The 19,983-nt window shown below is 41.1% G+C and overlaps 1 protein-coding gene across 1 annotated transcript in view; it reads left to right on the top strand.

Moving 5' to 3' along the window:
* Positions 1 to 11,437: 11,437 nt before the first annotated feature.
* LOC126284509 (putative tricarboxylate transport protein, mitochondrial) overlaps positions 11,438 to 19,983 on the top strand; it is a 39,626-nt gene continuing 31,080 nt past the window's right edge. The window contains exons 1-4 of the mRNA XM_049983484.1: positions 11,438 to 13,596; positions 13,808 to 14,015; positions 15,681 to 15,904; positions 19,214 to 19,434. Of these exons, the coding sequence (XP_049839441.1) occupies positions 13,482 to 13,596; positions 13,808 to 14,015; positions 15,681 to 15,904; positions 19,214 to 19,434 (768 nt within the window). The 5' untranslated portion in view covers positions 11,438 to 13,481. The remainder of the gene's footprint in view (positions 13,597 to 13,807; positions 14,016 to 15,680; positions 15,905 to 19,213; positions 19,435 to 19,983) is intronic.

Genomic DNA, 19,983 nt, shown 5'->3' with positions numbered 1-19,983 from the left:
TACGGTGGTAGCTTGAACTAATAACTGTAAACAACAGATGTGCTTTCGAACAATCAATTGGGAGCAGGCAGTGTTAAGTAGTGGACGTGCAACTGAAGGGTGTCACCGCCGTTGTCGCTAAACCAATCGTTCAAGACATTCGTCAGTGTTTTGAAGGCAAGAAAAGTTGGTGCAAAGTTCGACTCGAACAAAAAAAAAACAAAAAAAAACACGTTTGGACGCCTTCATTGAACTGGTAAACGTGGATGATTCTGCTCTTGGAAAAAATCCTCACTGATGACTTCCACTTCCTGGAAACTCTCATGCATAGCTAGAAATGATCATCTGTGATTCAACGATATCGTAGATGTAGTTTGCCGAGTGCGGCGGGAAATATTGTGGCTTTAGCGAGATTACATGACTTCGTTTTCTTTGGTTGTTAGGCTGGTCAAGGGGAACAATGTCTTTTCGTTTGCGCGGCGGTTGTTTCTGCGTGGTCCAGCAGTCACGGCGAATGTGACGATTTACAGAATATTCCAAAAATAGTCCCCTTAAATCCTCCACCACTTCCGTCCGTAGCCCTTCTCGAGCTGCGGAAAAAAGGACCATTCCAACAAGTGGCCTGCAAATTCCGCCACCTGTTCCCAGCACAAAATAGACATACCTCAATAAACCCATTACCATGTTGTGATTCGAAGTTTTGTTAAGCAAACAAAGTGCTACAGGTTGAATCAAAGCTTAGTAAGTATTATCAAAGTTTGTATCCCTTTATTTACTTTGAGCTGGCCGCGGTGGTCGAGCGGTTCTAGGCGCTTCAGACCGGAACCGCGCGACTGCTACGGTCGCAGATTCGAATCCTACCTCGGGCATGGATGTGTGTGACGTCCTTAGGTTAGTTAGGTTTAAGTAGTTCTACGTTTTAGGGGACTGATGACCTCAGATGTTAAGTTCCATAGTGCTCAGAGCTATTTGAACCATATACTTTGAAGAGTGTTAATCAGCGACACTCGTGCTGGTTCCTTTGGTAAATAACCAATGGGGTTTTCGTATGTTTTCAGTTTGTTTTTCTGATTCCGATTCTTAATTTTTAGGGTCATATGAACATTGTCGATATAAGAACAAGAACGTCTTTTGTGGATATTTCTAGCTCCATTTTCTAACTTGGTGAATGCACTGGGTTTAATCATACGGGGGATGTAATTCCGTATTGCTAAATCGAAAAGGTGGAATTTGCAAGGTAGTCAGAAACAATCTGATCAGCTTGTAAGGGTGTCGCAGAGTAGTTTGTGCTGGAGAAATTACTGTTAGCAAAAAATTCGATACGTTACGCCGTTTCCGAGTTAATTCGCATTGAAGGTGTCTATCGGGACGTTGCGCGCGCTAATCCAAGCGATCCACGAGAGGCAGTGTCGCTAAATGTAACCTTCGTTTGGTTTCCTAAAACCGAATAAGAGAGCGATACAAAAATTGGACATGAGACGGTAGTAAGGTTCGAACCCAGCCAAAGGCTGAGCAGTCTCGTGCGCTATCGTTTGCGATTTGAGAACGGATAAAAAAAAAATATATATATAAATCTCAAAGGCCTCTGAGCACTGTGGGACTTAACTTCTGAGGTCATCAGTCCCCTAGAACTTAGAACTACTTAAACCTAACTAACCTAAGGACATCACACACGCCCATGCCCGAGGCAGGATTCGAACCTGCGGCCGTAGCGATCGCGCGGTTCCAGATGCGATTTGAGAACAACTGGTACCATTTGTATTTGGCGGGCCGTTTCAATTTGCGCGCGCAGCTAGAAAACAGTGCAACGTATCTGTTTCTTTTTCTTATCAGTTATTTCTCAGTACAATCATTCCTGGAATACCTTTACAAGCTTTTCAGAGTGTTTCTAACCACCCAGCATATTTGTATTGATAGTACATAAAGACTGCATATAGAGTATTAGTGACGTTTGCTTAGCTATCAAAGTGATCTATCTCCAGAAAATATTAAGCTGAAACTATCAATAGTTTGACTTACAATACTTTAAATATACAGGCTGTCCCACTCAAACCTCCCTGATTTCAAAGACCTAGGGGAAAAAACCACAGTAGATACGACAATGAAAAGTGCACCACATTGTAGAGCGAAATTAGAATTATATTAATACCTTCCGCTGCTAATGGGCGTCGATATATGTAAATGTGGACAGGTGAAAATGTTAGGCCCGACCGGGACTCGAACCCGGAATCTCCTGCTTACATGGCAGACGCTCTCTCCATCTGAGCGACCGAGTGCACAGAGGATAGCGCGACTGCAGGGACCATCTCTCGCAGGTCTCCCGCGAGACCTACATTCTCACCTTGTATGTCCACACACTACATTCGTAGTGTCCCACCCCAACAAACTCATTAATCGTGGAAGACATTCTTAAGAAGTCCAGTAAGACTTCGGGGAACAAGTGTGGATCTGCACAGAAGAAAGAAGGTCACGGCCGGTGTTGCCAGAACTACACTACTGGCCATTAAAAATGCTACTCCACGAAGATGACGTGCTACAGACGCGAAATTTAACCGACAGCAAAGAAGATGCTGTCATATGCAAATGATTAACTTTTCAGAGCATTCAGTCAAGGCTGGCGCCGGTGGCGACACCTTCAACGTACTGACATGAGGAAAGTTTCCAACCGACTTCTCATACACAAACAGCAGTTGACCGGCGTTGACTGGTGAAACGTTTTTGTGATGCCTCGTGTAAGGAGGAGAAATGCGTACCATCACGTTTCCGACTTTGATAAAAATCGGATTGCAGCCTATCGCGATTTCGTGAGATTGCTGCTCGCGTTGATCGAGATCCAAAGACTGTTAGCAGAATATGGAATCGGTGGGTTCATAGGGTAATACGGAACGCCGTGCTGGATCCCAACGGCCTCGTATCACTAGCAGTCGAGATGACAGGCATTGTATCAGCATGGCTTTAACGGACCGTGTAGCCACGTCTCGATCCCTGAGTCAACAGATGGGGACGTTTGCAGGACAACAACGATCTGCACGAACAGTTCGACGACATTTGCAGCAGCATGGACTATCAGCTCGGAGACCATGGCTGTAGTTACCTTTGACGCTGCATCACAGACAGGAGCGCCTGCGATGGTGTACTCAACGACAAACCTAGGTGCACGAATGGCAAAACGTCATTTTTTCGGATGAACCAAGGTTCTGTTTACAGCATCATGATGGTCGCATCCATGTTTGGCGACATCACGGTGAACGCACATTGGAAGCGTGTATTCGTCATCGCCATACTGGCGTATCACCCGGCGTGATGGTATGGGGTGCCATTGGTTACACGTCTCGGTCACCTCTTGTTCGGATTGACGGCACTTTGAACAGTGGACGTTACATTTCATTCGGTCCCTGCGAAACCCTACATTTCAGCAGGATAATGCACGACCGCATGTTGCATCGCCTGTACTGCCCTATCTGGATACAGAAAATGTTCGACTGCTGCCCTGACCAGCACATTCTCCAGATCTTTCAGCAATTGAAAATGTCCGGTCAATGGTGGCCGAGCAACTGGCTCGTAACAATACGCCAGTCGCTACTCTTGATGAACTGTAGTAACGTGTTGAAGCTGCATGGGCAGCTGTACTTGTACACGCCATCCAAGCTCTGTATGACTCAATGCCCAGGCGTATCATGGCCGTTATTACGGCCAGAGTTGGTTGTTGTGGGTACTGATTTCTCAGAATCTATGCACCCAAACGGCGTGAAAATGCACTCACATGTCAGTTCTAGTATAATATATTCGTGCAATGAATACCCGTTTATCATCTGCATTTCTTCTCGGTGTAGCATTTTTAATGGCCAGTAGTGTATCATATGACTGACAGGAGATGCAACAGCGAAACGGACATTTAACCATTCACCCACCGAGTCACACACACTGCTACGGAAAACACACACACACACACACACACACACACACAAACAATAATAATATTGGTGCATAGAAACCTACAAAAAACTGTGAAGTTTACACCACAGAGAGAAGGCCACATCTCAATTATGTTAAACTGTTCATGAATGATTCTCTGTACATAGGAAACGCACAAAACCAGAAAACTCTTACGAAATGCAACAAGATCTGCGAAGCATCGACGCTTGGTTTATTGACTGATAGTTGGCTCTGGACATCCATACGTTTCAACCAAACTTGGCAAACATGTGCCTTACTGTCAGGCGGCAATCTTCTGCTAACAGTCTTTGGATCTCGATCAACGCGAGCAGCAATCTCACGAAATCGCGATAGGCTACAATCCGACCTTTATCAAAGTCGGAAACGTGATGGTACTCATTTCTCCTCCTTACACGAGGCATAACAACAACAACGTTTCACCAGTCAACGCCGGTCAACTGCTATTTGTGTATGAGAAATCGGTTGGAAACTTTGCTCATGTCAGCACGTTGTAGGAGTCGCCACCGGCGCCAACCTTGTGTGAATGCTTTGGAAAGCTAATCAAAATGGTTCAAATGGCTCTGAGCACTATGGGACTTAACTTCTGAGGTCATCAGTCCCCTAGAACTTAGAGCTACTTAAACCTAAGTAACCTAAGGACATCACACACATCCATGCCCGAGGCAGGATTCAAACCTGCGACCGTCGCGGTCACGCGGTTCCAAACTGAAGCGCTTAGAACCGCATGGCCACACCGGTCGGCTGGAAAGCTAATCATTTGCATATCACAGCATCTTTTTCCTGTCGGTTAAATTCCGCGTCTATAGTACGTCATCTTCGTAGTGTAGCAATTTTAATTGCCAGTTGTGTATTTTTATCACTGACCCCTTGTTTTCTCTTTGGGAAAACTTACATTTGAGAAAGTGCCATACTGCACTTAGATTTGGGAGCCTCCATAAACTACATGGCCTAACCATGGTTAAGTTGGTTCACAAACAGGAGGACGGCAAAACCTTACACATCCACTAGGGAAAACACTACGGTGTCCAATTTAATCTTCAAATTGAGGACAGCTTTACTAATGACAAATTTAAAATTTATCTGTTTATGCTCAGACTATTCATTTCAGCCGGGAACGGAAAAAATTATTGCGTGTAAACTGTTTCGTTGATGTGTTTACTGTAAGATGAGGTACATGTTATCTTCTGCTTATACTTCCTTTGCTGCTTAGTGCCGAGAACTACACGGAAATGCCTGTGTGAGGGACGATATTGGTTCACTACCCGTTAATTTTCATGTTTTGAAAAATTTACGTTGTAAGCGGCATAACACTACAAAAGAGCAGCGACGTTGCTTAGCATGTCACGATGGCAGTCCATTGCTTTAGGGAAATGTCCAGGTGTCTGCAGACGTTGTGCGAAAGTCAGCAACGAGGAAGTTCATGACCGAGCCACTAGAACAAACCTGATTCCGTAGCTCCATATTCTTCAGAACTAGGCCAACGCTGTAGCCTGAAAAGCGAAGAACAAACGCAAAGTGTCAGTTACACTTCCATGGTAAAACCGAAAACATACTCCGAAGCAGCTCACCACGGGTCTTATCTTGAACAAGTCTTTAACTACTGCAGCCTACATCCACTTGAATCTGCTTACTGTCTTCAGTCCTCAGTCTCCCTCTATAAATGCCCGCACTCCACCCCCCTCCCCTCACTCTCCCCCTCCCCTCTTTCCACTATCGAATTAAATATTCCTCGATGCCTCAGAAAGTATCCTATCAACCTATTCCATATTTTAGTCAAATTGTGCCATGAAGCTTTTTTTCTTCCCAATTCGATTAAGTACTTCTTACGTTATTTGATGTACCCACTTAATTGTTAGCATTCTTCTGCTATGATTTTTGTTTCTAAAACTTCCATTCATTTCTCGTCTGCACTGTGTGCCTACTTGTTTCATTTGTGTATGACTTCAACACTCTAGACAAATACAACTGCATTTATACTGCAAGTCATCTTACGGTGTGTGGCGGAGGGAACTTTACAAGGACGCCTGCAGAAATCTTTCCAAGAGGGGGAATGATTAAAAAATTGCCAGTCTTGATAAGTCTGATTCAGTTACCTTGAAAATGTATCATGTCGTAGGAACTAAATTTCACAAAAAGTACTTGAAACTTACAGGCGTCTATTGAAGTCTTGTGAGTGTGTGGGTCTTATTTTGTCAAGTTGTGCAATGAATTTATCCAACAAGTACCATTTGGCCCCTGTAAGAAATAATTTCCACCTCAAAAAATGGTTCAAATGGCTCTGAGCGCTATGGGACTTAACATCTGTGGTCATCAGTCCCCTAGAACTTAGAACTACTTAAACCTAACTAACCTAAGGACATCACACACATCCATGCCCGAGGCAGGATTCGAACCTGCGACTGAGCGCCTGAACCGCTAGACCACCGCGGCCGGCAATTTCCACCTCACACTACTACAGAAGTCAGACAGACGCTCCTAATGTACCATCAAGAACTGCTTGAAAAACATTTAGCAACAAACATCTTCTGAAGTCATCCGCTGTAAGCAAAAGACACAAAAATATTCTATATTCTTACATAATGGATTACTTGGGTACTGGAGTATTGCTAGTTAGTGTAAGAAAAACATTAAACGAACGAAAAATGTTATTTATGGCAAAAAAATTCTGAGAAATCAACTGAAACTTTTTCTTATAAATTAATAAATTTCCGGGTTCTTTTTAGAAAAGTAGATTTCCTCTTTAAGAATGTTATTTACTCGGCAAAATGGCTGAAAGACGCGCCTAAACGACTTGAATAATTTTTCTAGGTACAGCCAAGGCTGTCACGTGAGAAATGTAATGGAGTGTACTCTTATGGAGGACAGATGGGGCTCATATACGCTGTAGCTGACAATACCGTGAGCTGCGACAACTGCTGCCTGTGTCGCTCACTGCTGACAAATAACACAACTATCTCTTTCTATCTGGATTGACCTTCGCCAATCAAACTCTCCCTACACCTTGATGAAATCAAAGACTCCTGTCCGCACCTGAGGAGAGACTTTTCTCCTCGCTCTTTGTGTACACGTATGAGCGCACTTGCTCTTGTTACGTGTTCCCGCTCCAAGAACGACAACGGAATGGCTCGTTTTTCTGGAAAAGTTGTAAAGGTATATCATTCGCTGTCTTCCCTCACTCCTCTGGCTCTTTGCAACAGAAATGTTCCGCCAATCAGCGTTGCTCTTTTTACGGGAAAATGACGCTTCGTTTAAGTGGACCAATGTGGAAAGATGTAGCATCTCCATTAGGCGTATACTGTCCTCCTGTAACTACGCAGTCGGTCTGTCAAAAAATGAGTCTTCTGGGCGCTCCCACACAGTGTAGCAGAATTTGCTTTTAAGTCGAACATGGGGGTTGTTATCCTTTCGCTCTGGCCAAAGTAGGTGTGCGCCGACCCACCCCTCTGAAGGGACAGGCCTTCCAGCGGGTCAGCCGCCTCCCTAGAACGAAAATTCCTGTTGGCGTCATGTTGTGTACGCCAGCCTCGACTTTTTCAACCTCGGTGCACACTTGCGATTTACTTATTAGATTTGCATATCGCTTACATGAATTCATACAAAATTAGCTCTACCTTATCGAGTTTGGGTTCGAATGAAGCGTCTAGATGTGCAGAATACGATTGTGAGGATGGAATATTTAAGAAATGAAGGTCAGGAGACCACGTCATCTTACTGTCTATCCAGCCAGGGGTCAGACTCCAAAATTGCCATTTTTGTTGTAACTGATTCGCTGAATTTAAGAACTACATTCGACACAGGGTGTCCCACTCAAAACTCCCTGATTTCAAGGACCCAGGAGAGAACAACCACTGTAGATACGACAGTGACAAATGCACCACATGTAGAGCATCTCAAAGAATTTATATTCCCGCATCATAAGTGCCAAGTATCGTCGCCAGAGTGCAGCATGGTCGCATGAAGTGAAAATGGCGACTCCACAGCAGCGCACACAGGCAGTAGAGTGATTTACAGAAACAAAATCGCCGATTACTGTGCAAAGAAATTATCATCGTGTGTATGAATGTGATCCACCTGATGTGAAAACTATTAAGGAATGGTATAGAAGTTTCTGGCAGTAGGAAGTGTCCTGAAGCATTCTGGTGGTGCACATTACAGTGTTTTAGGAGAGACAGCAGAGGACATCAGACAAAAGCCCACATAAGTGAATTCGTCAAGCATCTACGCAACTAGATGTACCTCCTTCAACATTGCATTGTGTAGTTCACCAGCGTCTTCGTAAGTGTGCTTACAAAGTGCAAACTCTGCAGCATCTAACACCAAACGGAAAACCACGCCGACAACAATTTGCTGTGGATATGCTGCAGCATATTGATATGGATGCCAGCTTCCTGGAATGATATTTATTCTCAAATGAAGCAACCTTTCATATATCACAAAGGGTAATAGGCATAATGTTCGGATTTAGTGTTTGCAAAATCCGCACGTTGTCATTGGACATGTTTGTGGTAGCCCTAAACTAAACGTCTGGTCTGGGCTAATGCACGACATGATTGTTGGACCTTCTTTTTTGCGGAACAAACGGTGAATGGGTCAGTGTATCTGGACATATTGGAGGGTTTGTGTGCCCTCAGATATAAGTCTTGCAAACTAACATCATTTTTCAACAACAAGGAACTCCGCCACATTGGTCAACGGCTGTTTGCAAGTTCCTGGATAGGAAGTTTCACAATCACTGGATCGGACGTGGAGGACCCATTATCTGGCCACCACGTTCACCCAGCATTATGCCGCTTGATTTCTTCATGTGAGGATCCGTGAAGGACCGTGTGTATGCGATCAAAGTGGACGATATTCCTATATTGCGACATCGTATCACTAATGCAGTTGCAGAGGAAATGTTACAAAGAACTTGGCTAGAAATTGAATATAGACTCTATATTCTTCATGCTTCAAATGGTTCACATGTAGAGGTGTATTGACGATAAATAAATAAATTCTTTAAGATGCTCTACAATGTGGTGCATTTTTCATTGTCGTATCTACAGTTTTTTTTCCTAAGCCTTTGAAATCAGGGAGGTTTGAGTGGGACGCCCTCTATTTTCTTGTAATGCCTTGATGCATAAGTTTTTCCTTATGCTTCCCCTGTAACGCACGAATTGTGAACGTAAATGTTTGAAGCTAGTGAGTGAAAATACTGAGACGAATAGTCCATATTTAAAGGAAAAGTTTTTTATTTTTATTTAAAGCGTTCACTGTAGTAAGTAACAGCCGACTTTCCGCTTGTGCATCTGTACTTTTACTAATCATTTTTACACAAATTTACGTTCGTATTTCGATGAACAACATTACAATAGACATATGATGCTCACGTAGATTCTAAGCTCCTTGGTCAGGACTGCGAATAACAACAGCAATTGGGGTAGGGGGGGGGGGGGGGGGGGAACTCGTGAAGTCGCGAATTTTTGTACAATGCTATGGGGTGACTTTAATGAACAACATAATAAAAATCCTGACCCGTAGGGTGCGAGTGAGGGGCGGGAGAGGGGAGGGGACGTGTATGTGTAACATTTTTTAGCTGTTCTTGAATATCTCGAAAACCGCAGCTACTAGTGAAAATGTTTCGCACTACAAGAAATGTCCTATTCATATTTTATCTAGGACTGACATTTTCCGCACTGCAAGGAATGTAAAAACAGTTGATTATTAAAAGCAGTGTTTTAATGGTATAAAATTGATATTTATTGTTTAAAAGAGATGGGTTAAGAACAACTCTCAAATGCGTGTACTACATGCAATAGAACAGTATTAAGGGATAAATTGTGTTCTGGGGGTGTAACAGGATGGAAAGAGGGGGCGGAGGTTTAAAGTGTCAGGGAAAGCAGTCGCCATATTATGGTCATGTACATCTCTTCTTCATAGATCTGAAAACGAAGGGCGAGCAGGCAGTTCCCCGTTCTCTCTACTGCACTACGTCGCAATAATCAACTGAAGGGTTTTTCACAAAGTAATACCAACCCTTCCGCAGTTCACCGTATGAAACGCTAGCGACATAGAACACAGACAATCGCGGAAAAAAGAAAGGGGTGGGGGTGGGGGTGGGATTATTTTCCACAAAGTGTGTTAATGCTACATTGAATACATATATTAGAGGTTAATAACACAAACGTAAGAAAATGATAAGGTTCTGTGCAGAATCGGAGAGGAAAGGATAAATGGAAAACACCGACATGAAGAAGGGACAGGATGATAGGACATCTGTTAAGACATTTGGAATCCCTTCCACATACTAGAGGTAGTTGTAAAGGATACAAACTGTAGATGAAGACAGAGATTGGACTACATTCAGCAAACAATTGAGGACGTAGGTTGTAAGTGCTACACTGAGATGAAGAGGTTGGCACAAGAGAGGAATTCGTGGTGGACCGCAACAAACCAGTAAGAAGAGTGATGACTCAGAAAAGCATATGGATAGACTTTAGGTACTGCACACTGTTCTAGTTTGCTCCAAGAGAACCAAGCGAAATGGCACAATGGTTAGAACACTGGACTCGCATTCGGAAGGACGCCGGTTCAAACCCGCGTCTGGCCATCCTGATTTAGGTTTTCCATGATTACTCTAAATCGCTTCAGACAAATGGCGAGACGATTCCTTTGAAAGGGGCCGACATCCTTGCCATCCTAATACGTAGAACAGTAATCCGCTGCAATGTATTGCTTGGCTCGTTTTGAAATATCTGGAGTTCCATAACACGAAAGTGACCTACTATTGTTATACAAGGAGTCAGTTTAATTAAGCTTCTGGGCGTCTCCAGATGTTGGGAGAACCCATGCTTGGGTGATACGCACGATACCTCCAAGATGTGAAAAGTATTCCTGCCACTGACAGCGGAGACAATAAAATCAATATCGCCGACTACATACTGACAGCTTGGAGCAGGCTCTTCAGTGTGGTAGACAGTTGACAGCTTCAGCTGTTGAGCTTTTTTAAATAATAACGCATTTGATAATTGCAAATAAATACTCACTCAATAAACTGAACCCTTATTTAACAATATATATTAATTTAATACCATTATCGCTAGAAGCTGCGGTTTTTGAAATACTCAGTAGTCCCCCTCACTATGCTAATACCTCACCGGTCAGAATTTTTAGTATGGTACTCACTACACTATCCCTTACCACTGTACAAAAATTTGTGAGTACACGAATTTTTCTACTAATTATCCTTCGTTGACTATAATCCGTTCATCATAAGAATAAACCTGATAAAAACAAACGCAATGATTGGTCAGAAGCCGTAGCACACGTACACTAGTGTTGTTACGCTCTTGGAAGTAGGTCCGACTTACGTATTAAATAACTTAGACTAAGTTACGTTAAATGAAACTTTAAGACATTCAAATGTATTAACAGCCATGAACGTTTTTCTTAATCACGCATTAGCTACGTAGTTTTCATTTCAAAAATCGTGTAGTCACAGCCTCTGCAGCGTTTTGCTCTGACTGTTGTTGTTAACGCGCAGTATGAAAATGGCTGAGGCTGTTTCCTGTTCCGTGGTCAAACACGCGTGTGGAACACGGTTAAAAAGTGCCGAGAAACAGGCTGTTCTTAATGTTTTACGGGGATAATCGGCTTTGAAGTTTTACCAGCGTTGTACATGATACAGTTGATACAAACAAAACCACATTGAGTGTGTAGTAGAGTCGGTAACGTAATGGATTGTGAAACAATTGCGGTTATTCGTGCGTTTTTTTACTCTTTGCACTACCATTTTTTTCTCGTTCGATGTGAAATACCTACGTCTCGTAATTATAAAAGTCATCATCATTTTTTTATGAGAAATGCACGTCTTCTAGTTTACAATTTCATATTGGACGCGAAATTCCTGTTTTCATTTCAATTACAAATTCTTAATTATCGATGTTTTGAGAAAGACTGTTGAATTAAGAAAACGTAACAATTTAATTTTTTTAAGGCAAAAATTTTGACTGACCATCGTTTTACACCACAGAGGTAGATAAGTATCGTACCAACACGAAAAACAATCGTTTTCACAGCATCGGGCACATCATACAAAAGCTGAATTTTTACATTTGCTACTGTGCCATTACAATATGAAACCAACAGAACAGACTGGAGCCAAGTGCGGGATTTGACCAGGGAAGAAACATGACCGTTAAGCTGCCAGACGTACTGGAACTAACGCACACAGATTTTTCACACGTCATTGCCGAACGCTGTCGGGGCATGGAACGGCTCGTCATAAAATAAGAGAAAATGCTGCGCCTGGTTGGCTTCTGTTGTTGGTAGGCTCGTTGTCAACGTAGCAGGTGACACTTCCAGAACTAAATGTATTTCTCGGATTCGGATAAGGAAGGAGACGACTGACCGTAAGTAATACCTTCAGTGGCTTCAATATTCCGGTGAAATCCTTCAGTACTCTCTTACGTTACATGGAGCTTATGCAGAAAAATTACTCTGTGGTTATGTCAGGAATTTCATCATGCTTGGTTCTAATAAAAATAGTACGTCAGCTAAAAACGGTAACATTTTGTGGTTTTGTTCTAGTTGTTTGTGGGAGATTTGCAGTATATTATTTCATTCTGCTTAAAAATTAAATGACATTCGAAGCTGTGTTGCTCCTCTTCTGTCTCTTTTTACGTGTGAACTGCAGGCTAACTGAACCAGTTAACTGGCCGGTGGTGTCCAAGTCAAATGCGCCGGTAAAGCTGTTGTCCGTTGTTATAGCTAAGTCGATGTCCTCGCAACGCACATCAAACGTATCTTTCTTATCGTACTTGACAGTACTCGAGACAGCTTGGATGCAGTCCTACGTGAAACGGAAATCCAATGAGGTTCCTGCAAACGCGGAAGAATACATAATGCAATTTTGACATCAGGTTTATTCTTACGACGAACGGACTGACGGCTGACATATGATGCAAAACCGCACATCTTGAACGTTAATATACAGAATAAGTTGTATTTCTAAGACTCGCACAGTATAGGGCGATTCTAGATGCAGCTAATTTACTGTAACTAGCTTTATTCAGCTATGAAGATAAAGTGGAATCAATTAGTAACTACGTCGAATTGCCCGCCGTTAGACATCATACGATCCTCGAGCGAGGCAGCATAGCCAACTGAAACGCAAAATTGTTGAGTACTTACGTGGTCGCTGTGCTTGAAAATCAGTAACGCAGCTAAGTTCACTGGTACTAAAATTCCGTCAGAATTCTAAATAAGTTTTGAAGAACCAGTTACTTCTCGTCGAATCCAACATCTTCATCATTGATACAGACGCGTGTGACGTTGGTAGCACTGTAGCCACACTGGGTAAGGTTAAAAGTGAATGTGAGTACACAGTTCATCGAAGTTGCGCTGTCAGAAGCAGGTGTTCATAAGAGAGGCGGAAGACGCCTGAACATGCGTGTGTTTACCGCATCGTTTAGTTGATTTTTACCAAACGTACAAAATGAAACAACAGTGAATGAGTGAATATTTCCGTGTTCTTCGAATATACGATCACGTCATCGACCGCACTCATGGATAAATCAAAAATGAATTCACGGAACCCGTTTCTGCGTCCATGGATGGAAAATAATGGTGCAGCTGCCGCAGCTGCGGCTGGGAGCATGGGATTGAAGGGAATCATTGCAGGTTAGCAACTATTTACTGCACGATATTCGGAACGCTCACTTCAGTAGCAGTGGTGTGAATGAATAATAGCGTTCACTGTTTATTACAAGCACACGAGAGACAAGCCGGGGGGCGGGGACCTCTTTGTAAAATTAGGCGTAATTTATACACTTCGCATTTTTCAGGTAGTTGAAAGTCTTTCTGTATGTTTTTAATTGGATTGTTTTTGCAGGTGGAATTACGGGTGGCATAGAAATCTGTATTACTTTTCCGACAGAGTACGTAAAAACCCAGTTACAGCTGGATGAGAAAGGTGCTACAAAACAGTATTCAGGAATATTTGACTGTGTTAAAAAGACTGTGCGGAGTCATGGTTTTTTCGGACTCTACCGTGGTCTCAGTGTGCTTCTTTATGGCTCCATTCCAAAATCTGCTGTACGGTGAGCAATATATGTTGTGAAGTATTACCGTGATCGAGGTTGTCATAGCAGTATCAATACAGTAATTGGCCAGTAGTGTAATTTGTTTGCGTTTCTTCTAAATATTACAACTTTTTTAATAAATTGTTACTAGTATGATAATTGACTTTCATAGTAACACTTTTGTAATCTTACAGCTGTTACTGCTATTGACACTGCTGTCACCCAATAGCAGTACTTATATATTAATGAAAGGGCTGTATTTACACAACTTATGTTCTGATGTAAACGTTCCTGAGTAATTCTGCTCTTGTAAATGTGAATTGTAGCTTAACAAACTCTTTCCTTCTTAATTTGTTTAATTTTGAGATAGTCATTATCATCTCCAAAATCCTTCTTTTAAAACTAAATTTTTATCTTTGTGAACTTGATTCATTTGTGTACTCTTACTGTCTTCTCAATGATACCATAACAGTATCTATACACTGTCTTAAAATTATCATTCACCATTTGTTCTTTTCCTAATCAGTTTGTGTTTGCACAATGATCTCATGTAAAGTAATAGCTGTAAATCCTATTACACTGGAACATGTTTTAACTTCATTATAATCTTCAATCAACCCATTTCTTAGATAAATTACAAATAGGGAATGTCATAACATATACTATTACATGTGTTGCAGTGTTTTGTATGTTTGTCTCAGCACTTTCACAACAAATTGGTAACCTTACCACTGCAGCCTAAATTGCTAAGATCACTATGTTGATATTGGTAGATGCAAATTTCGGATAAAGTGTGCTATTAGGACCCCCTCCCCCCTCGCACAATATCTTGGTTGTGGTGACAGACTGGTCTGTAGCACAGCCTCAAGTCTTGGTTAAGTCAGAAGGTGACAGTTTAGTTGCGAGTTGGTGAAGCCAAAAAATGTGCACCAGGAAATCTGGTTATGGTAATTAACTGACTGGTAGCAAAGCCTAATGTTTACAACTGCAAAATACTGAAAAATGCAAGGGGAGTCCAGCACATAAACTTTTACCAAAAATTCTTGCTACTTTTGTTCTAGGCAAGTCACTGCTCATTACCTGTTGACAAAATGATCAACAAGAAATAAAATGTGTTGTAATAAAAATGTCATTGTAGTAATATTGATATTGTTTACCAAGCTTGTAGAAACAACATCATTATAGCCACCCCTATCATGTGCTTAACAAAACCATGTAACTTAATATCTCTCGTTTTTTCCCTACATTTCATTACTATTAAACACTATAGCAAACAAGCCCAAAACCTTAACACCACTGGCAAAGTGGCTAATATTTGAAGATTTTATGTTTATCTGTTCAACATTGTTAAGATGCATGGCAGTGAGTAAGCTTTCTATACAGGCTCCTTCCCTCTTGTGATTGTCTTTGTATTTCATTCACAGATAAATGCAGAAATGAACAAAAATAATAACAACAGTATATACCATTGTTTGAACTCAGTTGTTTATTTTTGTTAAAATACAAAATAGATAAGTTCACAAATTTGTTTATTGTATTTATTATATTTTTAGAGCATTTTATTAGCTATTATGAAGCTTCCCTCAGCATGTTAAATACAACCTAGTAATTAAACTCATAGCATTATCAGTTGACCCAAAAATATCACATTTCTTGTCTTTCTTTTACTCACATGAAATACAGGTTTGGCACATTTGAATCTATTAAGAAGCGCATGGTTGACGCAGACGGAAATCTTTCTCCAAGCCGCAGACTTCTTTGTGGGCTTGGAGCTGGTGTAGGTGAGGCAGTTCTTGCTGTAACACCTATGGAAACTGTTAAGGTGAAATTCATCAACGATCAACGCTCTGCCAACCCAAAATTTCGAGGGTTTTTTCATGGAGTGGCAGTAATAGTCAGAGAACAAGGTAGGTACAACTTTGACACTGTTTTACACACATTGACCCTCAATTGGTAAACAAATCTTAATTAAATTTTTGCTCCAAGCTTACTTTTACGCATCACAGTATTTTTGTTTTCATGTAATCATGCTTCAGTCTCAGAATATAAGTGCATCTCAGTCTGCAATGCATTTGTTGCTGATTTTGTCCAGTACATTTATAAGAATGTTATTTTATCCATGCTGGTTCTTGTCAAATTCTGTGGCTGTTATTCAATTGAGGATTGTTGCGAGGAACTGCAACCAGCTACACATACTTTTGAGAAGCATTATTTATTTACCATAAATGGTTTTGAACCAGTATGTCCATCTTCAGAGAGCCACACATGTTGCAGTACATTATCACATTTGCCAGTAGTATTCATCTTTTCCTGCACTACACAAGATGACAAATAATGAGGCACTATGGCACTGATGGTTCTGACACTGTCTTAAAGCAAGTATTGCCATCTGGAGATGGACACAATGGAGCATAGCCATCATGGTAATAAAATATAGCTCCTTAAAAGTGCATGAGGCTGGTTGTAATATCCCTCTGCAAACAAGTGTAAGAAGTTATTTCAACAGATCTTTCTTGAAATTTCTTTTGTCTGGTAAGTTTAACAAGTGATGCGTTCAGTTACAACAACAGTAATAATAGCAAAAAGAAATATAAATGATTGATTAATCTGGCACTTGCTTGTTCACTTCTCCAACTGTAGCTTAAACACTTGTTTGCTAATTCAGCAATAATTTGTCAAGTTTTGACTTTAGCATTTATTAAAATGTTCCTTAGTAAGTCCATACCTTTGTCTGAGATGGAAACTTGACAGAATTGTACACAAAACTGGACTGGGAAAGGAGGGCGGTGACACACATTAAAGAGTTGATAGTCAACCTAAAAATAAACATTAATGTGTGTCATGTTCCTTAAAGACATGACAGCAGCTCTTTTTATGAAGAGCTAAGGACTATATTTTGTCTATGAAGACCAACAATTTTTCTCCACCCGTTTCTTTCCTCCCTCCTCAGTAGGCTTCTACCGGTTTTATTTGTGTATTGATTTCTGGTACAACTCCTGCTGATGTTTCTGTTTCCAACATTTTTTATGTTTTTGTTGAAAGAGAGATTATGTGGACACTATGACAGAGAGTAAACAGACAAAAACTTTGACTGGCCATAGGAAGAGGAGTGGTGTGAGGAACAAGCCCTGCCTCATTCCCACATGATTGGATGTCCATATACTGGTGTTCAAAGGGATTGCCAACTCCTCCCTGTGTTGTAAGGGTTGCACTCAAACACCGCTATGGATCAGGATTAGTATCTTCATTCATTTTGGAAAAAAAAGAAGAAAAAAAAAGGCAGCACACAACACAAAGTGTTTGGTGATGGCTACAGTACAGTTGTTTGCTGTGATAGGCAGTGTTTTGAATGTGGCAGTTCTGGCCTGACTTTTGCTGGTATCTTAAGCAACCATAGATAAAACCACCTCCTCCCACTATTCAAATACTGTCACAGTGTAGTGTACACATAGTAATCTTATCTGATATAAACAAGCATTTTCGTTGTAAGAAGATGGCACAAATAATAAGACAGGATTTATTGGATACAGTCTGTCAAGTGTTCCAAAGTGTAATCTTCACAGGTCATCAGCAAGTGAGGTCATCAGCAAGTGCTACTTCTCTTCAGGGCTGCCACAAGTTTCCCCAAGTGAAATTCCCTGATTTACAGACAAGTTTTAGCATTTTTCCCTGGCAGATTGATATTTCAATGGCAGGTATAGACACTAGTTCACAAAAATATGTAAGGACTTCAGTATTTCTAAATGTGTGAGCAACGATCTTCAGTACTAACATCAAAATCTTTTTTAATGCACTGCTTTAGATGGAGAAAGCAAGCTTAATGGATATATGTTTCATGAGACCACTGATGTTATTTTATTTCAATAAAACACATTTGGTGACAAAAATACACATTTTGTTGGAGTTGCAAGACATTTAAAATATAATCACTGATTTCGGCTGTAGCCTCAAAAAGAAGTATGTTTCTTGAAAGATGTGTGTATAACACCGAAGAGTTGTGTAAACCAACACTGTAGGTGACTGCCAATAAAATGTTGGTTCTGCTATGTTCGTCATTGGTGGTTATTACCCCTTTGTGTTATGTCTATTATTTTAAATGTATTGTGTGGTTTTCATTCAAGAAATATATGAGCACATAGCTTACAAACTGTCACAATTTTCTCCTTCTTATTGTCCCATACTTTGTAATATATCAACTATTTCCAAAGTGCCAAAATGTACTAGAATAAATAAAAGACTACAAAATGCCACACCATACTAGGTACTTGCGATGAGACAGTCGCAATTCCTGAAATCCATCACCCGTGCCCTCTGGCCTGCTGAGGAGCATCACAGTCCTGGGTCCATTGATAAACCATGAAAATCTGTTGCATAACACCACACACAAACAGACCTGGCGTGAGGACAGATCAGTGAGACTAGATCCGATGGGCAGAGCCTGCATATTAGTGGGAAATGATGGGCTCTTCTGATCAGCAGGTGTGATCCATTACAGATACCTGCAAAAAATGGCCAGTGGTTTTGGCCCATCATGGAAATCCACTCATGTGGCCAGCTATTCTACTAATGAGGATAGGTAGCAACTCACTGTAAAGATGATCACTGAGCCACAGACAGGAACATAGAAAAGACAATTCCACTCGCACAACAAAATTTTTGGCCATAGCCTTTCTCAAAAAACGACAGAGCGCACACGCACAGACACCCCTCACATGCACACATGACCGTCTCCGGCCACTGCGTCAACAGCCTCTGAGAATCAGATCCAAACAAACCACTCCTCATGCCTCCCCTGCCTCGTGGAGAGGGAGGGAGGGAGAATTTCCTGAATAGACAAGAGGAAACTTCGGCAGTATTGTTTAGAAAGCATTGCAAAGATTGGGAGAAAGAAAGTTGGTTCACATGACTTTAAAAAAATAATTATTAGTTACCGGTTTGGAGATGTTCTTAATAAACCAAAAGCTACTTCTCAAGACAATATGGACTACCACGATATCTTAATGACTATAGTAGATGAAAAATTCATTTTCCGTACATTTCCTTTAAGATATTTCTACTAAACACATCACTGAATTCTGCGATTTGAATATACTTGCATAGAATTATTTAAAGCAGGCAATATAAATTGGGTGCTAACGACTTAAGTTCTCTTTTTAGCTGTAACAATAAAGCCTTTAAAAATATTAGACCACTCAGTTCACTTCGTACTATTTCAGGTTTTCGAGGAGTCTATCAGGGTGTAACAGCAACAATCATGAAGCAAGGCAGCAATCAAGCAATCCGCTTCTTTGTTATGGAAACTTTAAAAGACTGGTATCGAAAGGGTGATCCCAAACAGCCTGTTCCAAAACTACTCACAGGTCTATTTGGGGCAATAGCTGGTGCTGCTTCTGTCTTCGGGAACACACCTATTGATGTTGTCAAAACAAGAATGCAAGTAAGTAATGTTGTACTTCACAGTACTTGTAACAATGGGTTCAAGTTTTCATTGTGTAGGTTTCTATAGTTTGTGACATGAACAACTTTCTCAGGTACAAGTTATTTATTAAGACACACATCATCTCGCTCTTATTAGTCTAGTTATGCCAAAGATGACAACCTAAAAAGTACAAAACAGTTATGTAACAAAGGCTGGAAATAAATATCGACTCTTAAGTTTTCAGAATCTTACATTCATTATTCCAAACTTGGATGGAAATGGGAAAACGAGAGAAAGAAAAATATATGATTCAGTCTGAATACCCTCCCTTTCAGTACAAGGGGCATTCGGTAAGTAATGTAACACTTTTTTTGTGAAAGAAGGTTGGTTTTATTCAGGGTTCCAACACACCATAATATTCCCTACTCTTCTGGCTACAAAATCTTATTTTTCAACATAATCTCCATTCAAAGTGACAGCCTCATGCCACCGTACTGGGAGGGCCTGTATGATACCACTCTGCTGGTTGACGTTGAAGCCAACATCTTGCTGGATCAACACTCTCTC

The sequence above is a fragment of the Schistocerca gregaria genome, chromosome 8 (assembly GCF_023897955.1).
Source record: "Schistocerca gregaria isolate iqSchGreg1 chromosome 8, iqSchGreg1.2, whole genome shotgun sequence".
Taxonomy (NCBI): Eukaryota; Metazoa; Arthropoda; class Insecta; order Orthoptera; family Acrididae; genus Schistocerca; species Schistocerca gregaria.
The sequence above is the reverse complement of the archived record's forward strand: the minus strand, read 5'-3'. Positions and strand labels throughout refer to the sequence as shown.